The sequence below is a fragment of the Anguilla anguilla genome, chromosome 12 (genome assembly GCF_013347855.1).
Source record: "Anguilla anguilla isolate fAngAng1 chromosome 12, fAngAng1.pri, whole genome shotgun sequence".
Classification (NCBI taxonomy): Eukaryota; Metazoa; Chordata; class Actinopteri; order Anguilliformes; family Anguillidae; genus Anguilla; species Anguilla anguilla.
Window position 1 is genome coordinate 14,088,039 of NC_049212.1, and position 24,391 is coordinate 14,112,429.

The 24,391-nt window shown below is 40.2% G+C and overlaps 1 protein-coding gene and 1 long non-coding RNA gene across 18 annotated transcripts in view; both read left to right on the forward strand.

Annotated features, from left to right (window-relative positions):
• The first annotated feature begins 258 nt into the window (after positions 1 to 258).
• Positions 259 to 1,287, forward strand: LOC118208910. 2 transcript variants are annotated; one of them, XR_004761653.1, is made up of 3 exons: positions 259 to 343; positions 521 to 545; positions 1,185 to 1,287. It is a non-coding gene; the product is annotated as an uncharacterized LOC118208910 (long non-coding RNA). The 2 variants fall into 2 exon arrangements; XR_004761652.1 differs by lacking the exon at positions 1,185 to 1,287 and adding an exon at positions 625 to 667.
• A 6,503-nt stretch (positions 1,288 to 7,790) lies between these two features.
• ncam1b (neural cell adhesion molecule 1b) overlaps positions 7,791 to 24,391 on the forward strand; it is a 202,546-nt gene continuing 185,945 nt past the window's right edge. For 15 of the 16 annotated variants that reach the window (XM_035384407.1, XM_035384415.1, XM_035384409.1 and 12 more), the window contains exon 1: positions 7,791 to 8,065. In XM_035384407.1, coding sequence (XP_035240298.1) covers positions 8,014 to 8,065 — 52 coding nt within the window. In that variant the 5' untranslated portion in view covers positions 7,791 to 8,013. Of the gene's footprint in view, positions 8,066 to 9,864; positions 9,886 to 24,391 lie in introns of those variants that run through there. The other variant, XM_035384412.1, reaches the window with a different exon arrangement.

Genomic DNA, 24,391 nt, shown 5'->3' on the forward strand with positions numbered 1-24,391 from the left:
GTGGCATTTTCAAGCCACCTCACAGATGTCAAAAGGCCAACTTTCTAAGTAGATTTCTTATCATCATTTTTCCCCATTTGCGCCAGTTGAGGCTCCACGGTGCCATCTAGAGCAATACAAGCCAGCCTTAAGAGTGACAAATGTGTTCTGGGTATCGTTGCAGGTACAGTAGTACAATGGGTCCCCAGCCCTAGTCAGAGATTAGAGCCATCGTGGGCTTTCACTGAACCAATTTGTTTCTGTGCTTTGATCAGACAACCACCACCAACTTACGGAACAATTAAAAAACAACTGAAGAACAATTTATTCATGAGAAAGAAGGATCGCCTCATCTTTTCCTGTCGTGAGTATTAACACCCAAAACAGTGCTTTGAGATTGGGTTATAGATAGGTGCAGTCCTGGGCACATGTTTATTAGATTTTTTTCAGTACAGATAAATAACCCTGGGAGCTGTGCTCCATAAAGGCACATACCCGCACTGTGAAATTAACTGATTTAACAGGATATAATTTTTTATAGATCCAGCTGAATTGGCTCCATTTGGGTAAGTACTTAATATATGTTTTTTATTTTTATTTCTTTATGTTTTTTAAGCAAAATGAAATATTTTCATTACTTTGCAGCACTCTCTTCTAAGTTGTTGGTAGAAATGCTTTTCCACACCCGAAGCATTGAAAAATACAAGCACTTGTCATAAGGAGGAGCAGGAATGAGAGCTAAGAAGTCAGGAAGTTTGTTTGAGGGCATGCTTCATTTGAACATGATCGTCTTAGGTTTCCAAGAACCCTCATCAATTTCCTGTGACCCTCATCAATTTCCTGTGACTTGTTCAGCAAACAAAACATACAAAGGCACAGAGGCAATGCCCAAATGAGTAAAATGTCAGGCGATTCCCTTTAAGAAGACATTTTGATGTGTTTATTTTTTTTCATTTATTTTTGGATTATTTTTGCTGGCATCCAAAGTAGATTTCAAAGCTAAAGTGACATGTGTATCATGATTCCTATTCTCACAAGCAATGGTTGTATCTTCCTCATCTACACATGTCCTCACTTGTAATGCTGCAGTTGAGAGTTCTGTCAGTGGGACCTAAAAGGCAGGGATTTGTCTCTGGCAAGTTGCCTTTGTGAAAGATTTGCAGGAAGAACTAACTGCTGTGAATTTGTTTTTCCTCTGTGATAAGAGTGGGGGGAAGATCAAAGAGGAGCAACTTTGTAAATTGAGGAATATCAACAGGCGTCCACTGACGCCTGAAGAAGACGTGGAAATGCTTTGCACACGCCGAGTCACTGGATTGTATATTTATTTTGATTTGTTTCATTTTTTAACACTATAAGCAATCATTGATTTTTGCACCATAAAAAAGAATGAAAAAAAAAACTCGATAAGCCTTCACTTGGAATTCGAAGGCTGCTCTCTTTTTTCTTTGTGTATTAGTTATGCTTTCAGCGTCAATTGCTTTTCTCAACACCTGTGATTTTCTGATGGATATCAATAAGTCAAGAATTATAATGAAAATATGTACTTTTTTTTCAAACAAATACAAAAGTAGATAACTCGAATATGTAATGTACAATATCACAACATGACAGAGTTTAAAATGTAAAACTGGCAGATCCACAGATCATCCAAGGGTACTTCAGAAATAACTGAGGGTAAGATGAAGCATGAGACCCCTGGCTAGATTACTGAACCGTGAAGAGTTCAAAAGGAATTTACCCCTTTTAAAAATGTACCAAAGACCTGTCTTTGAACAGTTTCATGCTAGCATTTATTTTTTCGATCATAACTCTGGATGAAGTATGTTTGAGATTCTGCAGCTCAAAACAATCCTGCATTAGGATGATTCTGTGTGTTTCACTCCACGGAGATCAGCTGTCTTTGTTTCGCATCACTATGGAACCCCTAGCCATGCTGACCTGGTTCTTTTAGACCATGCCGGGGCTTGTATATTCTCACATCATTTCACATTTCAAGTCTTGATTTCAAGAATTGCCAGATAAATCAAATCTCCACATAAAACTCCAGCACTTCAAAGATCCAGATCATATGGCTGCTCGAGCACAAACGGATGCACATTTTGTCCTTTATGTGACACTAACCACTGTAGAGTTAATTTAATAAAGTTAGCATAAATTTCTCATTTAGCAGGACTTGTCATATCCGTGGAATCTGATTGGGGTGCATTGTTAAGAACAAAACACTAATTTACCTTTCAAGTGAAAGTACGAAAAAAAGTGCATTAAAATTCAATGAGTTAAGTAAGCTCCCTGCTGATAATACACAGGCCATCAAAAATAATTACAGGCACTAGAAAATACCAGTTTGATCATGGTGAAACTCATAACGACACCGAACATAAAGCGAATCATCACTTTGATGTCTCGCAGACTGCCATTTTATCTTAATGAAGACTTCACAGTGTCTCGGTTTTGGGTTGTTCCTGTGGTAGGAGACTCTAGGTGGTGTTTACAGCAGTACCATGCTCACAGCAGGGTCCCAGAGCTCTGTTCGGGCACCTTGATGGCAATTTAGCTAAAATATATTGTTCTTGAAAATAGATTCAGGTGCAGTAAAACACTATCAAGCTGAGAACCAAAAATGCCAAGGACCAAAATAACTCTGTGCTTATTGTCTCGCTCCTGTGATGAGTGTACTTGCACAATAACGTACAACATCTGCAAGGATCTTTGTAAGGACAAGGTCACGTGACAGTCACTGGAATCGATGGTCAGCCGCGATGGCCAGCTAACAACATAAATCTCCTCCCTTCTTAAACCAAGCATGTGGAATACAGGGTGATGCTGTCCTTTTATCCTGTGCATCTATTACTGTACTGCATACATGAAACCTATGCACGTAATTACATTTAATGGTAGGACTATAAATAATTTATCACCACTTGCTGGGAAACAAAACAAAAGGTAGAAAAAGCTTTATGAAAATATTTATAAGGCATTTTCATAGGTATGCACAGATGTGTGTGCTTTATTTATGAGGGAAGCAGAGACCTTGAGTCACAGCAAGTTCAAATTCTGCATTATACAGTGTGATTCTGGGAGCTGTAATACAAAACTGCAGAAATTATGTGGAGAGCTATCTTTGATTATTATTATTATTATTATTATTATTATTATTATTATTATTATTATTATTATTATTATTATTATTATTATTAGTATTATTATTATTATACCCAGAGCCATATAGCTGAGAAGTTACTTTATACCAACTGTCCAATGTAACAGAGCAACATCACTGAATGTTTTAACATTGTTATTAAACATGGCTTGCGCTGCAACAAAATTCAAATAAGATTTATCCAGTTAAGGAACATGCAGAATGTATATAGGAGTAAAGGTACTGTAGGCATTACTGCCGGTATGTCGAGGTGATGTGTCTGTCGAGGGGCGTCATTGGACAGGTGGATGTGCTACAAGTCGTAAACTCACCTCCTGACTGGGGGGAGCAATGATTCTTGCAGATATGTGTCACTCAGCATAAGAAACATCAGTGCATGGAGACATTAGCAGCACAAGTATTCAGAAAAACAGGAGATGGCAGGTTCTGGATTTCTAGTGATTTTGCACTGATAAAGCAGAAACGTTACTAGCGCTAACTGCTGAAGTCCTGGGCTTTGTCTGTGATGTTGACAGGATGCATAACGTCACTATGGTATTAAGGCATGGTGCTGGGGTGTGGCTAATGTGCCGGAAGGCAACTGGATATAACTCAAGCTCAGTTGCGAGGAAAGGAAATTGGCCCACAGCAGTTGTATTCCCATCAGATAAACGGTGTTCTTAGAGGTGTTCTTACGGAGGAGGAGGAGGAGGATAAGAATCTGTGTACCAGTCTCAGAGCAGCACAGAGGGTTAAGGGCAGAGCGCAGAAGGTCTGCTCAATACAACTATACAAAGAAAAAAAATCCATAATGATAACCCGAGACTGACCAAAGAACAGGCAACAAACCAAATCCCATTATGCTGTTTCAGTGATCAGCATAAACAGCGTTAACACCACTGCAATTAGTTCAATGGTCTCTGCCTGTGTGCAGTAACACTGATTCAAGCAATTTTAGGAAAATAATCCATGGGAAAAAAAAACATCTGAAATGCACTTCTCAATCAACAGAGCTCTGTGGAAAGTACACAGCAAAATTGTTATGTTTTTTCCTGAAATATGTTATCAGTTGGAAACTGTGACTTGTGACACATGCCATGTGGATCATCTGCTGTGGTGAAGGAGGGAAAGCCCAATATTGTACTACAGAATGAGAACAGTGTGTTGTCTAATTGTGTTCTTCCATTATACTTAGCTCATTTTATGGTAGCCATTGCTTTTGCTAAGGTTCCAACACAGACCCTTATCTTATGTCTTCATTGTACTGGAAACATTTTAATATCATTTTTTTTTTTTTTTTAAAGAAAAAAACATTGCAATATTTCACTTTAATGTCAGAGCTGAGCATAGAGCTGAAAACTGCAGCATTTTTATTTATTTCCATATGAGTGTTGCAGCTGACCTGGAAATGTTTGATATCTATACTAACAGCTTTGTTAGTCATGCCCTGAGTCAACTGGCAGTCTTTTCCTTTTTTTAAACATTGTTCCTTTAATCCATTTTGAGCTAATCTACCACATTCATATTCATTTATCATCAGTCATCCAGGCCTCAAGATGATTTAATATGAAAATATTTACTGTGTAAGGAGGGGGTCAATAACAGGTCAGCACCAGCAGTATTCAGAACACAACCGCCTTTCCGTATTTCACATTTACATTTTGTGAGCAACAAGAGAAGCACTGACCCCTCTCTCCTTCGAGGATGTCACTTGCCAGCCTATGGTGCAGTTCCAGTCAAAGATTCAGATTGGTGATGTAGCTCTCAATAAGGACAAAATAGTAACCTATCGGCATGCTACAGCTAGCTAGGGGGGCAATTAAGCAACAGTTCTCATAGCAATGCTGCCTGACTTACATTAAGCACACCATACCACGGGTGCTGCCAAATATATTGTTGGTTCCACTGCTGTAGACTCTACTGTATAAAATACAATAGGCATGCTATATTCTTAGATAAATTTGATAAAATGAAAAAAAGAAAAAAAAACAACTAGCCTCTCTTGGTCTAAAAAGGCCAATTTATGGCCCACTTAAGGTATGAATGCATTTTATGTGACCCATCCCTAACTAAATTACAATTAAAATCAATATATTGATATATATTAAAGCAGCTATATGTACTGGGTAATTACTGCACTGCATGTAACAAGCACAGTGTTTTAACTATACTGCATTGAATGTCAGTACACATTTTTTTCCATGCAATTTTTATGATAATTTTTTTAAGTATAATTCTGTGATCCACAATCCCTTCCATAATTCACCAGTGGGTCCTAACCCACATTTTGGGAACTAGGAATATTAATGATGGGCCTTCATAACTATTGTCAAAATGTAAATATTTACTCTTTTTGTGAGGACAGATTCTGCACTATTAAGCTATTTGAGAGTGTGTTACCTGTGCGGTGAATAACACAGTCACCTCACATCAAATAAGTCCCCAGTTTGAATTTTGGCCAGGACCTGTCTGTCGGTCTCCTCGTGTCCATTTGGGTTTCCTCCAGGTACTCCTATTTCCTCCCACTGTCCAAAGTCATGGAGGTTAGGCTAATTGGATAGTTTAAATTGCCTGGAGGCATGAGTGTGTGAGTGAATGGCGTGTGTTGCCTTTGATGGATTGGTGACCTGTCCAGAGTGCTTTTCAGCCTCTACCCCAGTGCATGCTGGGATAGGCTCCAGTGCCCCAGCTACCCCAACTGGGAATAAGCAGGTTAGATAATGGATGGATGGATAGATGGGTGGTGGACTGTGACCACCTGCATGGATGTGCTTTTTGTACAAACAAAATAATGAATGGTTTAGCTGTGCACAGCAAAATATCCAGGGTTAATTCAACTCACCTTCACTCTATTAGAGCAAAATGTACTCTGTAAGAGTTGATTTAACACTGAATATTTTACTGTGTGATAACTTTACAGGAGGAGTATACAATGATTGACAGACACAAACAGGTGGAAGAAGTGGTTTTAAGCTTTTCCCCTGAAAATATCAGAAGAATTTTTAATGAAACTAATAATTAATGGTCATATTGTAAATAGCTTGCATCATGGCTATGACTGAAAAGTACAGGCATGTATAATCCAATGTTCCTCAAAGGCCGTTTCAATTTCCTGGCTCGCTGACATGACATTTCCCTGATATTAAGATGCCTGATTGCTTGTCAGAGAAGAGGCTATGACACAAAAAGATCAAAGGATTCAGCATACAACAGATGTGAACATTTCAAGACCGGGACTTATCTGTCATGAAGACATAAATGGCTCCAGTAGCATTGTAATTTGAACCATGTGTGGCCACAGCCTTTTTCAGATGCAAATATAGTATGAACCATAAATCCTGGTGTTTGGTACAATAAAATAAGGGACATATTTGCAGCTACATTGCCTTATATATTTGACGAGTTAGTCTACTAGTAAAACAAAGCAAAAAAAAAAAACAAAAAAAAACAAATTGCTTAAAATTGAATGCATGGGTTTTTAAGAATCTTCCACTCCTACACATTGACTTAAAATACATGGATTGATTTAGATTTAGAGTAAATAAATATGGTTTCAATCTAGGGCATTATTATTTAGAAATGGAAATAAGTCCCCCACGTATGAACCTGTAAAAAATAGGCTACACTGTAGTTTCTTGCTATCTCCAAAACACGTCGTAAAGATTCTCATGATCAGGTTCGCCAGATAAAATTTAGCTAGAGACATTTACAAATACATTTTACTTGGGACTAGCCTATGACGTTTACAGCTGGCATGTTTTTATCCTAGGTTAGCCTACTTCAAAAGCCGCGAATACAACAAAACTGTGATTATTCCAGAGCCATTAAGGTACAGAAGTCTCAAAGAATGTGCGTTCTTCAAGCATAAAAAAAAGTTTTATAAAAAATATAAGCATAAAATCTATCGTGACATTAAATTCACTCTCGCGGCTCGTAAATTATCCTAAATACAAAACGCATATAAATTAGCTAAGCTATAGTATCTCTAAAAATAGCCGTTGCAATTAATGAACGAGTTAATTTCGGTTTGCAATCTGAGAAACAGGTGAACACAACAAGCCCACGGTTCAGGGCAAAGCTGGCGCGCCATCGCTCATTGGTTAACTAAACTGGCTGTGACAGTGTTTCAGGTGGTTTTCTTGTAATAACTATAAACAATAAAACAGCTGTGTTTGGCTTGACACTATGGTGTGTATCCATGATCCGCTGTCCATTCGCAAACTAGCAACGCCAGCAATATCCAGGACGCTATTAGAAATTACTACAGCATATCCAGCGAATGCTTAAACACGTTAAAACTGACATGGATTGTCATTGATTTAGGACTATTGTTGATAATTATCCATAACAGGGTAAGAACAATTCCATATAGTTTGGCCCATAATGCTGTTAAATTAAATGTTGTTATTAAAATGAACATCTAAAATTTGACCATGAAGATAAGGTGTGCCAACTGCAATATGTTTGCCGTAGCCAAATTATAGCCCAACCCTAACCGCTGTTTTTGAGGTACCACCACTGAACAGTTCCATGGGTCTCACAGTAGCAGGTGAGCCGTCCTTTCAGCTGCAGTGAACTACGCGCACTATTTGACGGGGTTGTGTAGTACATTCAATGGCCCATCAAGACAAGTGCGCAAGTGATTTTGCCCAGGCGGATTAATTCGTGTTTGTGTGCTAAGGCCGCTTTATGTCACTCGTGCTGTGGGAAGCGTGCGAGCAAGAGTGCTGAAATCAACCCAGGAACATTCAAATAATATTCTTAATAATAATAGTATAAAAGTAGGAGGAAAATTGCATTGAATTACCACCCACCCGTTCAAGGTCCCCAACGTATTATTTCGGAGGACGTACTTTTATAAAGCAAGAAATTTCACTTATTTAGCGATTGCAATGCTTGAATCCAAGGATCTCATCTGGGCATTCATTTTATTTGGCACTGCAGGTAAGATGTTAATTATAACAGCTGAAACATTTAATAAAGAAAAACCCGATTGAAGTTTTGGTACAAGCTGCGAGGTGCATTGCCACCATGCATGACTGTTTTTGTATAATTTGTTTTCTCTCTGAAACATGAACTGTCTTAAAACGGAGAACTGTTAAGTTGCAGCTTATTTGTGTAAATAGCTTATTTTCTTTTCTGGAGCAGTTGGCCTGTTGGAACTAAAGTAGTATTTAACAATTATTTCGAATCATCAGTCTGTTTTGTTCGGTGCGCTCGGGTTGTACTGTGCAATACTTGATAGCTACGCCTGTTTGGCTGTTTGCACCTTGTAGCTGATGTTAGGTAGCTGGCGCGAGCTAACATTGGTAATGTTATTAATGTATGTAGCCTGTTTAACGGTTTTAAGTTGCAACTCGGTTAGTCAAGACCACCATTGTTGTTTTCAAAATATTTATATGATTGGCTTGGTCTTACCAAAATCGTTTTTTGTTAAACTGAACGATTTGGTTTAGGCGAAGCTGTAAATCAGAGCATCGTAAGATTAAGATGGCCATAAACTTGTCGATGAAGAGAGTGGAGTAGGCTACCGTTGGCGGTGCATTTTAATTTACAATAACGTAGCATAGTATTTAATTTACAGATATTGGCTAGCTTGCTGAAATTCTATCAAATATTAAATATGCACAGATTAATTAAACATTAGATATGTCAAAGTACCCTGCTAGCAAGCGTTATTTAAATGTGGCAAGCCACGGGTTACATTTGTTGAACTAATCCAGGTAGATAACTTTTCAGTTCAGGAAATAACGTCTTGGTTTTGGCACAGTCGCTATGCGGCCAATTAAATTTGATTTCATGAGTTCATCATCATCACGCCTATCCCAGAGCTGTGAGACCGAGCCACAATATCGTTGCATCAGTCGATTAACAAATTTGGAGACTGATGCGCATGCACTTGATTTGCTTATTTCACATTTCTTATGTCAGCCTATGTACTGTCAAAGTTAATCAAAATGTATAAAGCCAGCGCTTTGAACTCACCATCAGTTATTTCGTTATTTTTGTAAGGATACATTCAAACACACTGTAGCTATCGGGTTACAACCTTTGTTACTCGAACTCATCTATCGCGCAAATGTGCAGGAACCCGTAGCTTCCTATCGTTTAAAATGTGTTAATTGACGAGTCGATTCAAAAGACAACCAGCATTTAACCGGAATTTTATCCACAGATAGTTGTTTAATTAGCTGTATTCCTAAAATACTTAGCTACGATTAGTAGCTGATAATGCTTTGCAACTTTATTCCTGCACGTAGCTATTACCTGCATTGTGTTGAAGACAGTTCCACCCAATCAATGAACTGTGAGCCTGGGCGGGAAGAATCCGTTAGTTTTTATTCTAAGAACTATCTTTATCACAAGTTGCTCTCCGCGTGAAAAACAGTGCCATCATTGGGTAGTTTCAGTAGACCAAAATATAGCTATTTCTTTTTTTACATTTTCTAATCCGTACGTAGCCTATAATACACACCAAATTAAAGAAACTGCTGGTTTTGTAGCTATGTGTTATAAGTGAAGACTCATTGTTTTGCGACAGTAGATGGAAACAGAATGGCTTTATTAAACAATGCACAAACAAGACACAGAAGTCCGTGTTTTAGCAGATTAAAATTTGTCCGCATTGTGTTTGGCTACTTTGTTACTGCGTGTATTCAAGAGGCAAACACTATCAAGTGCTGTCTGAAAACAGGCTTTAAAGAGAAAAGGGGGTGGGGCAGCTAACAGCTGGAGGATTGTAACGCGGGATGGTCATTAAATGGGTAAGCAAGATGAATTAGCATTTAAATCAAGAATTTAGACAAAGACCATGTGAGTGGACGTGTTTCATTGAAGGCAAATGTAATTTGGTCTGCAGAAGCTTTGCTGCAGGTGAAGTCTTAATGCAGTCAGCAAGGTATCTAAAGATTGGCCATTTGACGAATTTTTTTACCAGAAGGCTTCAGTTCAATTGCGCTTGATGTTTGATACATGGAGCTGAAATAAGTTCCATATAATCAGTCAACTCGGTAAAATTGCAGCCGGATGCAGCAATTAATCAGGGGTCTATTGGTATTGCTTATCTGTTCCCAGAGAGAAATTTCAAAGATTTGTTTTGGATGAGTCTAATTACATGTCTATTTACGTGTGGTTTCAAGTCACTGATAATTCATTACTTATCTGCACTTAGATCTTGCATCTTTGAAATGAGCATGGCTCTCTTCCAAAGAGTAAGCCTTAAATGGTTTTCTGGAAAATATCCAATTGTGTCATAATAAAATACAGATTGCCCGATGTATTTGATTATTATCAGTTTCATTGCTCTCTTGAGGCAGTCTAGTTGTGGTGCTTCATTGGATATTTGTAATATTGTGCATGGCAATTTACAACAAAATTCCAGCGCTGATATGAGACTGGGCTGCATTCAGTAATGCATATTACGTGAGTGGAGTTTAGACAAATGCCATGAACAGTAGCCCTCAGTACTCTGATGCTGGATTAGATATTCTAAATGGATCTTCTCATATTTCATAATGCTTGGCATCAGCGTTCACCTTACTTCTTACATTGTTCTTCTATTAAATACACATGTGTTATGTGTATTTTTTGTCCCGTCAGATTTTTCTCAATTCTGTTTTATGTCTTTATGCTTATATCTTCATATTGCCTATAGCTTGTGTGTGTTTGTTTGCGCCCCTTAAACAGGGTCAGACGCGTTTTTTTCCCCCCTCTGCTTTCTATGTTTCTTCCCATCCTTTAGAGATCAATGAGAAGCACTCAGCTGTGTTATCAGTTGCAGGCTACAAGTTGTGATGTGATTTGTGACCCAAAAACAATGCGGAGAAGCACAAGGTCTTTGTGTCCTTTTGTCTTTTGTGTTGTCGCGTTGTACGCTACGTCAGTGGCGCAGCTGCTCAGTGCGTGGCTGCCGTTCTGACGCATACGGCCAGGGAAATGCAAATGGGCACATTCATGGCATTCTGGGCGGTTTTTTTTATTACGTACTTGAAGCAGAAACATTCGGTTTTGAGCTATATTGCTCTTTCAAGCAAGGGGAAAATAATAGAAACATCCACGGATATAGAAACAAGTCTGCCAGGCTTGTTTTCAAGGTTTATTTAATTTAGATTAGGCTATCAAAAAGACAGATATTTTTAATATGGAAAGCCGAGGATGAAAGAAACACTTCTGTGTTCAATGGTGTTGAAATCCTTGGTTCGGGCTAACTTGAGGCAGCTAAGATGGTTAACATCTGTGGCATTAAATTGGCTATTTTAAAGAAGGAGGAAACTTAAAAAGAATACAGATTTAGCCTTTTTTGGGAATTGCTTCTTGAAAAATCCCAGCTCTTGTTGAATTTTGTGTTGTATTATACAGTGGAGAGTAAGAAAGAGGGGGAAAATGTTTTGAAGTGGCGTACACTGGTGGACAGATTCAAGCAAAGTGATTTGTCCTGTGCATCTCTAAGTTAATGAGTATTCAATTAAAATGCAGGCCTTACATTTGCCTTTATTGAAATGAGGAGCAGCAGAATAGCAATCCATATGAGACTGGTACAAATGCGCAGTGGTCCTCTTGATTGAGTGTGAATGGGGTGAGGGGGCAGAGGCTCTTTTCTGATTGGTCATTAACCATTGGGTTTGGTATCCAGAGGTACTTATGGAACATTTGAACTTGTATCCTTAAGTCAAAAAGCTGATTAACTCGAGCTAAGACAATCAAACTTATTTATTTATTTATTTATTGCTTTGTTGGTGCATCTTGATTGAATAGTGGTGGGGAAAGCTTGGCACTAGCTGGCTGTAGCCATTTTTTTGTGTGTTTTGAAAATGGAAATTGATTTTTTATTTATTTGGTGTGCCTGAGGTAGAGTCTAGTTGTACATACACACGGGCATCTCCAGATTAGCATGCTTATTCATCTCAGATGTATCCAAGTAGGGTTGAAGACCTGCATCAGCCTGGACGCTTATTTTAGAGCCCCTACTTCTATTGAATTGGAAGTAGGACTCTCATCTGCGATGTTAGTTGGCCACTGTGATCTAGTTTTGTAATGATGGGAATAGTGATGCTTGTGGATCCAAAAAAATTGGTTTGAGTCATCATGATCCCATTCCAATCCGAACCAATCATAGAGCTTTGGCATTTGCTTTTGAATCCTAGTATGAAAGTGTTATCATACATTTTTTATGATCTCTTTTTTTACCATTGCAATTGGCAGAGAATAAACAAACAAATATTTATTAACATTCGGAATATATGTTAGATATTCTAATGACTCCAAAACTAGAGAGTTTACTTGCACAAAAATATTTGTGTTGAATTTTCAGTGTTGCTTTCCCCCCCCTAATATTTTAAGCCTATAGCACACAGTTGTTATAGTTGTACCATACAAAGCTCTCGCATCCATGTCTTATTGCTAAATATGAAGATTATTACTTGTTTAGAAATAAGATATTTTAGATTTAATTTTTCGGATTTGTAAAATTCTTTTTGGCTGTATGATTAGGCTATATTTGCCAGTTCTGTTGCCTGTTTGAAGTTTTGTTTATATATGGCTCTGCAGATACAAGCAATTCAGTAAATAAATAAACAATTGGAAGCCTTGGGACTGTGGTTGTCGCCTGTCAAGGATATTTTATTTTATGCCTTCCATCAGTGGTGTTTGAAGAAAGGCCGTCTTTTGCATTTTAATCACTCTTGTGAATGGAAACCACGCTGATTTGCATTGTATAAGCTGTGAAGGCATCCCATAGAGTGGCAGAGACAAAAGAAGGGAACGGGGTTTTGCCGTACTGAAAAGCATGCGCGCGCACACACGCACACACACACACACACACACACGCAGAAAGGATTTTGCCACTGCATTCAGATGGAAAGCCGGGCGAGTCAAAGGAGCCCGAGATTGGCCACTTGCGAGTTCTCAGCTCCTCCCCTCCGTCACATTCAGCGGGAGGGGCCAGGAGGGCATGTGCGGCACCGTCTCCCGCTCCCGGGAGCGAGGCTCACTCTGTGATGTAATCCCTAGCAGCGGAGATTAGCTCATTGTGGGGTCAGATGCTGTGCCGTAATCAGCGATAGGTGCAAGCTGCTCTGCTTACCGCAGTGTCTCAGAAACACTGTGGGGGAGAGCAGCGTGTGCAGACGCATGTTGTTCTCGGGGTTTGTCAGTTTTTCTCTTTGGAATGCAAAATGGCTCACAGAATCAAAAGGAAACCAATTTGAACACGCTTCAAATGGATTCTATTTATGTTTTTTTTGCCTGCGTTTTGCATATTAGTTAGTTGAAGCGCAAATGTTCATAGCTGCTTGTCTCATTTTTCAGTTGTAACCACATTGTTTGGTTATTTTTGATGTAGATAGCTTTTTCAGACTGATTTATAAGTGGCACTTTGAATTCTCTCATTTTGTTTTGGCTCATATCTCTGATTGACTGCCAGTTTGGGAAAGGCGATCTCACGATGGTCTGCTTTGACTGTGTCCAGTTGGGAGATTTGGGACTGGTTAAGGTGTTTTTTTATGGGAAAGTGCTTGTCAGTCATTGCTGTCAGTTGAGGGCAGTTAAAGTTTTAAAGCTCTGCAGCTTTAACAGACTATGTCTTTCAGACAGCGTTCCTCAAATATTATGAATTTGAAGAGACTCGGTCCTCAGGCTGATTTTAATGTAATTCAGAGGTCTATAAATGATGCAAGTGATGATAAATAGGCTATGATTATGGTGATCAGTGTTTGATGCGACAGTCTAAAGCTTCATCATTTTTGCGTGGAGCTGCATTGCAATTGGAGACACAATTTTCTCTTTTTAAGGACAGCCCTGTATTATATGATTGTATTATATATATATATATTTTTTTTAATGCCTGACCTTCAGTGTTTGGGTGAAAAAAGAAGACACTTTTGATAGCTTCCTCTTAACGGCTTGCAGACTCTGGAATGCATTAGCATTCTGTCAAAATCAATAGCACTTTTGCGAGACCCTTCATTATGGTAGTCTTTTAAAGAATTATGGCACGAACATTTGTTACACAACTGATTTCCTGTCCGGCGGAAAACATGGGCCGCTGTGATGAGTTTGGCGGCTGCCAAGCTGTCCAAGGCTTGTCATCCCCCTTCTCGTCATGTTTTAATGAGCGCTGCAGTGATTTATGGGAAGGTGACCTACCCTGCCATGGGCAACAGGCTGCTTAGAAATTATCAAGACCTGTTTTATTTCCCCCCAGTCTTACTCTTAATGGCAAGCATAGCTTATATCTGTATTTCGTATGCTAAAGATTAAATAAGCCTCATAAAAAGCATCAGTGCAGTGCAAAATTTGTTTGTTTTGTTTGAAGTTAAATCAGTTTCAAGAGTTCCCATGCATTTAACAGAATATGGAGTGATGACCTCACTCACCTGTTCTTTGGACTGTTTACCTGTTATACTCTCATTCATAGACTGAGCACCTGACATCCCATTGCTTATTGGCTGCTTATCTGGCGTATTCTTAATTGGCTGATTGCCGTGATACACCCTTGTTCATTGGGCTTGTTATCTGACTCAACTGTGTTTGTTCGAGCGGAGACAAGTTCTGTCATTCAGTCATCCACAGGAGCTTGTAACGTAGCACAACACATTCTCCTGACCGTTATGTATTTCCAAAAATGTCCATAATCCTGGTCTGTACTTGAGTTTTCGCCATTTTGAAAAATAGGTTGAGTAACGTGAAGGGTTATTGGTAGATTACACACCCATACTGAGCCGCTGATTTTACTTGTGACAGCGAATATTCTGGCTGCATTAAATCAGCATGTTTCAGAGCTGACCCGATGAAATGTTCTCAGACCCTTTCCCTCACAGAGGCTAACAACTCACTTTGCAACTGTAATCGTAATGAGCCGTTAATTGTTCTTAATTAGACACTTTTATTGAGGGATGATTGACCTTCTTGAGGTCACGGTGTGCGAGAAACGGCCATTACGAATGAACGCCCCGTCCTTGCATCCCAGAACATTTAATTAGCCAGATCAGTCCTCAGACAGCTAACACATTCATTTTCCATAATGCGGTATGTGGTTAATGATGCTCTCACAAAGAGTTTACATTTTGAACTGTGGACTGTAGAAGGATGAAGTCAGTGTGGTCTGAAATGTTTCAAGTGCGGAAACCTGCTCACTGACATAAAACTATTCATGGGAAATGAAGGATTCCAAGTAGGGATGTTGCAGTGCACTCAACGGTACGATTCGTATCACGATACAGAGTTCATGGTATGGTATGTAATGGGGGGTGGGGTGGGGAGGGGGACTCATAGGGACTAACATTTTTGAACAGTGCTATTTATTTTCAGTGAAATAAGACTTTATATTAACAAGACATGTTTCAATGCAGTTCTCAATTTTATATTTATAGTCTGTTCTCTTTACTAAACTCACTAAACTCGTTAGGAGAAACCAATGTATCTTTACTTTCGCCAAAGTATCTATTATCAGATAGCATGCTTACCAAGTGACAGTTAAGTACCAGTCATGGTATAGTGCGTTCCAAATAAATCAGCATGCTGTCTTTTTGAAAGAATGAGCGAGCTCACGATTATGTTAATCAATTGACACTTTCTCCAGTTGGCGCCTGGGTTTTTGGGCTTCTGTAGGTCTTTTTAGTATTTTGTCTGAAAATTGTCTCTGTACTTTTTAAACTATTAGACTAAATTCAATTAAAATGAAATAATTTTGTAATATACGAACCACAGTTTGCCGGGTTTGTTTTTTATTCTGAACCGTCAGCTGTTTTTGGGATGATTTTTCGGTACATGGGATTTTTCTTGCACCCCTAGTTCCACGACAGAGTAAATGACAACAAGCCCAAACTGACATTGTGTTAAAATGTGTTTAAGGATGAAAATGGATAAGAAAAACAAGCAAACAGGGACAGAAAACCAGGACTGTTTTTTTTGAAGCCTATCCCTTTTGTCTGGAAACGTCTGGAAAAACTGCAATCAGGGTGTTTTGTGCAATTAATTGTATTTTATATTTTCTGTCTGCTGGCCAGAACAGACAGAACAATTATAATTAGGCAAAGCATGATTCTTGCTTGATTCCCGGGCACTGTTTTATTGCTTGGCCTGTTCTCGGAGAAAGCCTGCCCTTTAAACTAGGTCAGCTCTTTGTAGCTCTTGCACGGAACGTCCGTGTCGTACAAAGACAGACTCTTCCGTTTTCTTTTCTCTGTCACTGAACTTCTTTTGGCACCCTGGCAGGCCTCGATGCCCACAAGTAGGGCATGATTGGGCAGCAGCGTTCCCATGAATAAAAATAAAAAAATAAAAAAGCCCTCAGTGGACATTTGTTCCACTGGCAGTCTCCAGCAGCTGCTCACAGAGAGCGTAAAAAAAAGGGAAAAAAAAACTTCTCTCCTTTCAGAGATGGCGAAAGCTTGTTTTTCAGGCAAACTGTGGCAGCATCCCAAACCAGCCCCTCGCCTCCCTATCCCCTTTGTGGGATGTTCACTTTGTGGGATGTTGGTGGTGTCATGGAGTGCCCACTTAATGAGGTGTGAGGTGAGCGGTTAGGGAGGGTTTAGGCCTAATAGCTTAAACCCTGGGCCACGCTTCAGCATCATCACAGGTTCTTCCGGACTTTGTAAGGTGAACATATAGATGAAAAAACCGCAGAATTTGGCAGAATTAAAACACACCTGGTTTGTCTCTAGTGTCGTTAGTTGGAGTGCAGAGCTTATTCATTTTTTTTTCCTCAAATGAAGCCTTTTGAAGTTGGTGCCTCAGAGATGATGGATTTCTTATGACAGATGCATTAGTCTGCTTCCTCTTTCTGGGGCTCTTTCTGAGGATTATGAATCACTGGGAAACAGAAGCTATATTTCTCTGCATGGTCAGGGCCAGTTTTCTGTAGGTCAACTTTTCATGTAAGATGTTTTTAATTGGGCCTGCCATGATTTGAAATATCTCGACCTTCCCTTACATGTTTTCCAAAAAAAGAAAAGAAAAGAAAAACAAACCTCAAAAACTGAAGCGTGGCATTTTGCTTAAAAAATCCCCACAAATATATGAGCCTGGGAATTCTTTAGCAGTATTTTTCTGTCGGTTGGAGAGGGTTGTTAGAGCAATCATGTAGCCTATATTTGGCCTCATGGGAAATCTCTAGCTGTTGCTTTTATTTTTGCCCCACTCACTGACCCTCTTCAGAAACCGAGCTCAATTGTTGTTAATGGGGACTTTTTTTTTTGTTCCAGGGTGTATGATGGGAAATTTGAAAATGTCAACCTTGGAGAAGAATTTTGCTCACTGAAATAGCTTAGGCCATATCACATTTTTTGATTTTTTCTTTTTTCTTTGCTGGTATTGCATCAGTTTCTTACCTGCTAAGAGCTTCAGGAGACGAGGCCACGTTACGCACGTGATGCTAGCCATTAGCGTGAAATGAGAATCCTCGCTGAGAATTGAGCGATGATTTCTACCAGTCCTGGATCCCAGCAGTCTCACTTTGCCTTGTCAAATGCATCAGCGCTCTGTTGGGTGCCGTCAATTTGTGCCAAACAAATGTTCATTTTCTGATTTCTGGGGATCGTTTGTGCCTTCTCCTTACGCTCGCTGGCCCATCAAAAAAATACTGTTTTTAGGAGGGAGCGCTGACGTTTTCAGACATTGGATCCATCACGGCGTTTAACCAATTGTCACAGACCTGTTAGCACACTTGAGCGGAACTGTCCAAAACTTCCAGACCTCTCTCTGCGCAGTTATGCCAGGACTGCGTTTGTCTGGTGGTGATGTGAGAGGGACTTTATCAGGTACAGATATTAGCAGATTAAGGCTTTGCTTAAAATGCTAATTCTGCACTGACAAATCAACCGAAGACTGGACGTCGCCCCTTAAATTCTGCTGCATCATGCCAAAATGAGCAAGATGCATTTCCCAATACTTTGTGTTTGCAGTCCTGTGCGCAGCCTTTGTCTACATAGTGAATCTGTGTCAGATGTGTGCATGTTCAGAGGAGGTTAACAGTGTAAGGGGATTACAAATATAAATAGAAGTCTCTCCTTGGGTGTAAATGTCTGATTGGTCTGCTAAATGTCTGATTGGCTTTTAAAATAATTGCCTGTGAATACCAGTATTTTGTAGTTTTGTAATAAGTAAATATACTATTACAGAACAAACAATAAAATTATTGAATTTGCGCATACATACCTATTTGACAGATCTGTATGCTGTTCCTTGATCAGCATATTTGATCAGATATAATAATTAGCTGTAAAATAATAGACCTGGCAGTCAGCAAAGTGTATCTGAGCCGATATTCTACAATTAAGCAGATTGACTCATTTGCCTGCTGACTTCTGCAGTAAGTGACCTTTGTATTCTTACCATACTGTAAAATGTATTCCCCACAGTAATGTAGTTAACACGCAAAAGCAAATTTACAGAACTCAAAAGATGACACATGAATAAAATGACATGATTTAAAAAAAAAAAATAATAATAATAATAATAATTGGGGCATTTATTCATGGGTTTTTCTTTTTTCAGAAGCCAAATACACTACAGTTTCTGTTATTTGAAATATGAATTATTCTTCTGAGTTTCTTTGTGTGTATGCGACATTAATTCAACATTGAAGTACTTACGTAACATAAATGTCTGTTCCAGGACTGTACCATCTGAAAGGTCCCCCTAGCATTCCTAGCATTTTAGCATTAAAGCAAGACAACAGTATCGACTGAAAAATGTTGCCATCGACACGAATGTCTCTGTACAGCGGCATCGGGCGCTGGAGGCTACAATGATGGACATTGATCCCGTTTCCAGTGGGGATGGAATGCATTTTTCGGTCAATGATTCCGAGCAGAGTATTCCCATACCTCTGTCCGTGCCTCATTGGCTTTGTGGCAAATCTCGGCCCTCTTCAGACATTCCCCCTCAGAGGTAATCCAATGCGTCAGTGAGGTCTTAGCGCCCCTATTCCGCTGACTGCAGCATTCATTCAGCAGAGTAAACCCTGACTCAGTGAAGGCCTCCCAGTTGCATCTCTTGATAAAGCATGCTTTTTACGTTAGCTTTATGCCGGTTCTAAACGGAAAACACCATAGAAATCGGTCACATCCGACGGCGCAACAAAGTAACTGGTCGAACGGATCATTGCTAACGATTGTGCTGTACCTGCCCCACGTTGGACTGAACAGAGACACATTGGGTCACATTTGAATGCATTCCACGAGGTCCCTCATTGTGTAATGTAACTGCTTACATATGTACCATGAAACTTCGATTGGATACCGGGTTTTTAATAAGAGACGGACTCTTAATAGCCTGGAACAACAGCACAGAATCAAAAATAAATTCCAGTTTCCAGTAATAGCTGGGTTGTGACAATGCCTAAGCCTGGTAAAAGGGAAGTGGTTCATCATCAATTCCCCACCGTAATGCAGTTAACATGCAGAAGCAAGCTTACAGAAGCCAGAAGGTAGCTGGCACAAGAGGCAATTTGATATTAAATACAATCAAGTAAAGTCTCGGTGCAGTGAAGAACTCTCAAGCTAGAATGGGGGCACAACTTGCTTTGGGGTACCCAAATTAGTGCTCTGTGCCCGCCCGTTCTGCCCTGCAGCCATGGTTTTTTATGTTTTCCTCCGGTCATTTTGTTCACCCTGACGCTGAGAAGCCAAATTGGCACATTGTTTTCATGTTCTCCTTGTTGGCTTCTCCAGTTCTTCCATCTTGCATCACAGATGACAGAAGATGGTGCCTGCATCCTCTATGTTCGTGCACACATAGGTGCACTTCTGAAAGTGTAAAATTTTTATATTGTAAGTTTCCATTGTCACAGTGCTACTGATATCACTCCTAGCTGCCACTTGGCACGTATGAAAAAGCCCAAGACTGCTTAGCACTAGGAGACAGGAGAATTCAGCTGGTCAGTATAGTACCTAGCAGTACACCCACTGGCCAGTGTAACTTGGTGTTCAGGCTGTTGTTATGGACTTCTGCATCCGACACCCTTCTTTCAATGAGATCCCAGCTGCAGTCAAGACCAGGGCTGTCCGTCTGGTAGTAGCATGTATAAACCATGAAGAGGTGCTCTCTTCTTCCAAATAAGCATGGAGCTTATTAAGCTTTTTTTCAGCATTGTTTGACAGCACTGGGTAAATCACCAAACCAAAGCATTTGACTAGGGAAGAGTATGACCTGTCTTAAAGGGAATTACAGAAGTTCACATATACAGTCTTTCCCTAGAGTTTTTAGTTTAGTTTAGTTTTGTTCTGTTCATTGTAATTATCTGAAAAGTTAACTTGTTTGTTTTGGCCCCAGAATAATTTTTGAGTCTTATAAAGTAGTAGGTAACCAGCATATAGGCCACTTGAAACTCCCAAATTAATCAGTGCCGAGGCTGCTATTAGAATTAGTTATCATGCTCATACCTTGGTCAGTAATCTGTCTGGAAGGTAAACTTGATTCAGCATTAAGCTGCATGCTTTTCATGCTAGGGGTCAGTGTAAAATGCTGCAGTTTTGTAAGAAATTTGAGGGAAAATGTTCATAAGGGGCTCAGTCCCTATACTCTTGAAATACACATATGCCTATTTCACACGGGGTACACATGAGAATCCTTGCAAGGTTTCTCAGGGTGAGGATTTTTCCTGATGGAAGGAGGTTGATATTTCAGGGCATCGGGAGAATTCTGCTTACTAATTCTCTGGAGGAATTTTGGTTCACGATTCACTGCACTGATGCTCATTAGCAGAAAGTGGAATTATTGGATAAAGGGATGGAAGTTTGGTTTGAAATTAAGCACTGTAGCTATATTAGGCTTGTGCTGCTGCGTAAATGTTGATGTTGTAAGAAACTAAAAAGGTGTGTGTGTATGTTTGTGTGTGTGTGTGTGTATTTTCATTATGTACATCCCTTGAAACCCAGGATATTAGGAATTAGACATTTTATTAAATAACATACTTAACGTGTGGTTAATTGTATGCAGTATGGCTGTACAGTAGACTTTATTTTCAGATGGTAACTATGGAAAACTCATTCTACTTAGCTAGCTCCCCTCCATTTTCCCTTATTACATGATTAAAGAAGGGCTTCTATCATGCTGGATAGCCCAAACACCCCATCAGTATAATGAATCTGAAGCAAAAGCCAGCCCATATACCAACTAATTTCGGAGCGAGAGCATTATGTTCTTTTCGTATCCGTTGCCTAGTGAGGCCCAAATCACCAGGAATTGTAATTTGCAATCAAAATGAGTTTTTGAGAGTCCTTCAAATGCCTGTCCAACGTGATGACTAAATGGTCGCATATGTGGTGCCTGGGCAGCTGTAGTGGAGGGGTGTGCTCATCAACAGCACTGGCCATTTTGGGAGCCAAAACTAGGTAATTAATTTGCAGTTATGTTGGAACGCATGGGTGAAAAGTCACAAGTAGTATTACTCCAGTTGGATGCTCTCACATATTTCATACACCCACGCAAGTGTGTTCCAGACAGCATATGGATTAGTTGGGCAAAAGGTCGGATTGGCATGATATAGTTTGTAGGTGCAGTAGTGTAATTTGTCAGGTCAGTTTTGCATGGTTCAGTATGATGAATTACATTCACAAGAAATGGACCCAATCAACCAATCGGTGAGAGAGGCCATCTGAAGCTGACAGAAGTTATTCACTGTTTTGTTTTTACCCTTTTGGTCGAGGCTTACATTAGGCTTGGTCTAGGCTGGGATTACATGCCGTGAAACTGTTCGTTCGTTCATTTGTTTGTTTGTTCATTCATTCAATCACTTGTTTAGTCAAATATTTGTCTAAAGGATTTTTCTGTGTCAGGTCCGATAATTGTTTTATTCTTCTTATTTAATAAGGACAAATTTAGAGAGTAGGCTATATTAACAAAATGCTGATCGTCTTGTCACTAGTATGATAATAAATACAGCAGATTGCATTGAAGATGACAGCATCGAAAGTCTAAACATGCGGAGCAGGGCACAGTTACATGCCTCCGTGACCCCTGCCAGCTTACTCCGCACGGCTATTGGTGTTTGGGCTAATTGTGCCATTAATCATTATGACACGCCACGGTCCAGCGGGTTCCTTAATGTACAGTGGCCCCGGTCCCAAGATTGTACTGGTCCCGGGGGTGTGTGTGTGTGTGTGTGTGTGTGTGTGTAGGGGGAGGGGAGGCGTGGTTAGGGGGCAGGTGCTGGGCGGTTAGGGGGCAGGTGCTGGGATCGTCCTCCTTGCGGAGACGCCGGTGGGAGTCTCCTGCCTCGGATTCGGCTTCACGCTGGCTGTTTCATTTCCATATTAGTTAGGGTTTTTTTTTTTACACATATAATACAGCGCGCTTTGTACTAAGTGCATTGTCAGAAATGTCTGAATTGATGCGTTGATCTGCATTTCCAACATGTTGCTGGCCCAGCCTTGTCGTTTCATTGTTGTGCGTTTGTGCGTGTCTGGAATTCACTCACTTTCAAAGCAGATGGTACCGTTTTGTTTTTTTTGTTTTTTTTGCTTTTTGTAGCAGACTAACAGTTAACATTTCTGTAGCCCTTCTTGTTTTGCTTTGAGCAAGAGCTAAATTATGCTTCACTGTCATTAATTTACATAGCGGAGTCTCATTTTGAGTCACATTTTAAGCTGAACGGATTCCGCAGTGTGCAAACACTGAGGGCTCCGGTAGGTTTGATATCGAACCTTTAAACAGAGGAAAAACACAGATGCATTGTGGAGGAAGGGTAAAAACAAAAAAAATAAAAAGAGCGTCTTGAGGACTATGGGCTCCCCATGGGAACAGGAGGCCCACTGAGACGACAGAAGCTTCTGCTGCTGGATCCAGTGTGCAGAACAGAAAAGCTTTTCATACGTGACTACTCTGGTAAATAAGTGATAGATCTTGTCAAACATGATTTTACAGGGAATCTAAGGCTCTTGTTTTTTTCAGTTGTTTGTTTGGTTTCTGTAGACGTGTTGTGATTTTGCATGCTATTATACTAATTGGACCAGCATTAAAATAAACATGGAAAATAAATTAAGGAAGGATGTAGAATAATGTGACATTGTGACATCAGTTGGTATGCATTAAGATGGAAAATACTGTTTGTATACAATTGGAATTTTATTTGTGATATTTGAATTTGTCATTCATTAAATGAGAAATAAGTGCTCATAAGGGAAAGGTCATGACTTCTTAGATGAAAATAGTGAAATGTGTTTGGGTGGATTAAAGTGGGGAGGATTAAAGTGACTGAATTGAAGAAGTAAACAACAATTCACATATAGAGAATGGAGAAGACCCAGCTCTCCCTCTTTTGAATTTGCAAGCAGAGAGGGGTGGGGCTGGGCGGAGGGGGGGGGGCAGGGGGCACACGGGAGGGTTGCACCAGCAGGTGAGGGCGTGAGAGGAGGGCGCCAGATGTCCTGGCGCCAGGAAGTCGCGCGGGGTTCCCACGGGAACGAGCGCCTCGTGCGCGCTGTGGGACAGCCAGGCTGCAAGCATGGCTCCCGCCAGCTAGCCTAGCCCCTTCCGCTTGGGCTCACCTGCGACGCCGAGCCGGGCTGGCAGATTAAGGGCTGGAAGAGTAAGAGCGAGAGGCCCGGGGAACCGCGCACGTACACAGAGGAAGAAACAAACGCACTGCCCCTCTGGCTCTCTCACACACCCGTATGTACAGTACACACACGCGCTTATCGACGCAGACAAACCAGAGGTCGTATGTGAAGGAGGTGAGAGCAAGCTGACCGTTTTGTAGAATAACCCCCAAGCGTGATCCGTTTGAGGTTCGTGCTTCGAAATGCAGCTGAAAGGCATCTTCAGGAATCTTTTATTTTTTAAAAAGGGTAAACCATAAAAGATTTATGAAGATGTATTGCATTTTTTAAGTGGCAGGATACTGTTCATATTGCATTGTTATGATATTGATGAATTGATTATGTAAACGACAGCCCTTCTCTGATGCCAGGGGAGGGGGCATAAATGTTTTAATACTGATATATGATATAATACAGCTATTAATACAGTTGGCTGTGGAAGCCTTGCTGCATCGGGGTGGATCATATGGAAGGAAGTGTGGGGGCAGGGTTTTTCAGTAGGGCCATCCAGTAGACTGTCAGGGAGGCATTGCTTTTGAGAGCATGATGAAAGACAGCCATTGGCTGAGGGCTAAAGGCCTCCTCTAATGGGCTCCTCTGTCTGTGGTTAAGGGATTCGTCTGGCTGCTTGTTATGGATGCACAGTGCACACAGCATCTGGTGTCAGCATGCGGTAAAAAGTTCAGTGTTAAATCAACTCTTACAGGGTGCATATGGTCCCTGTTGGACT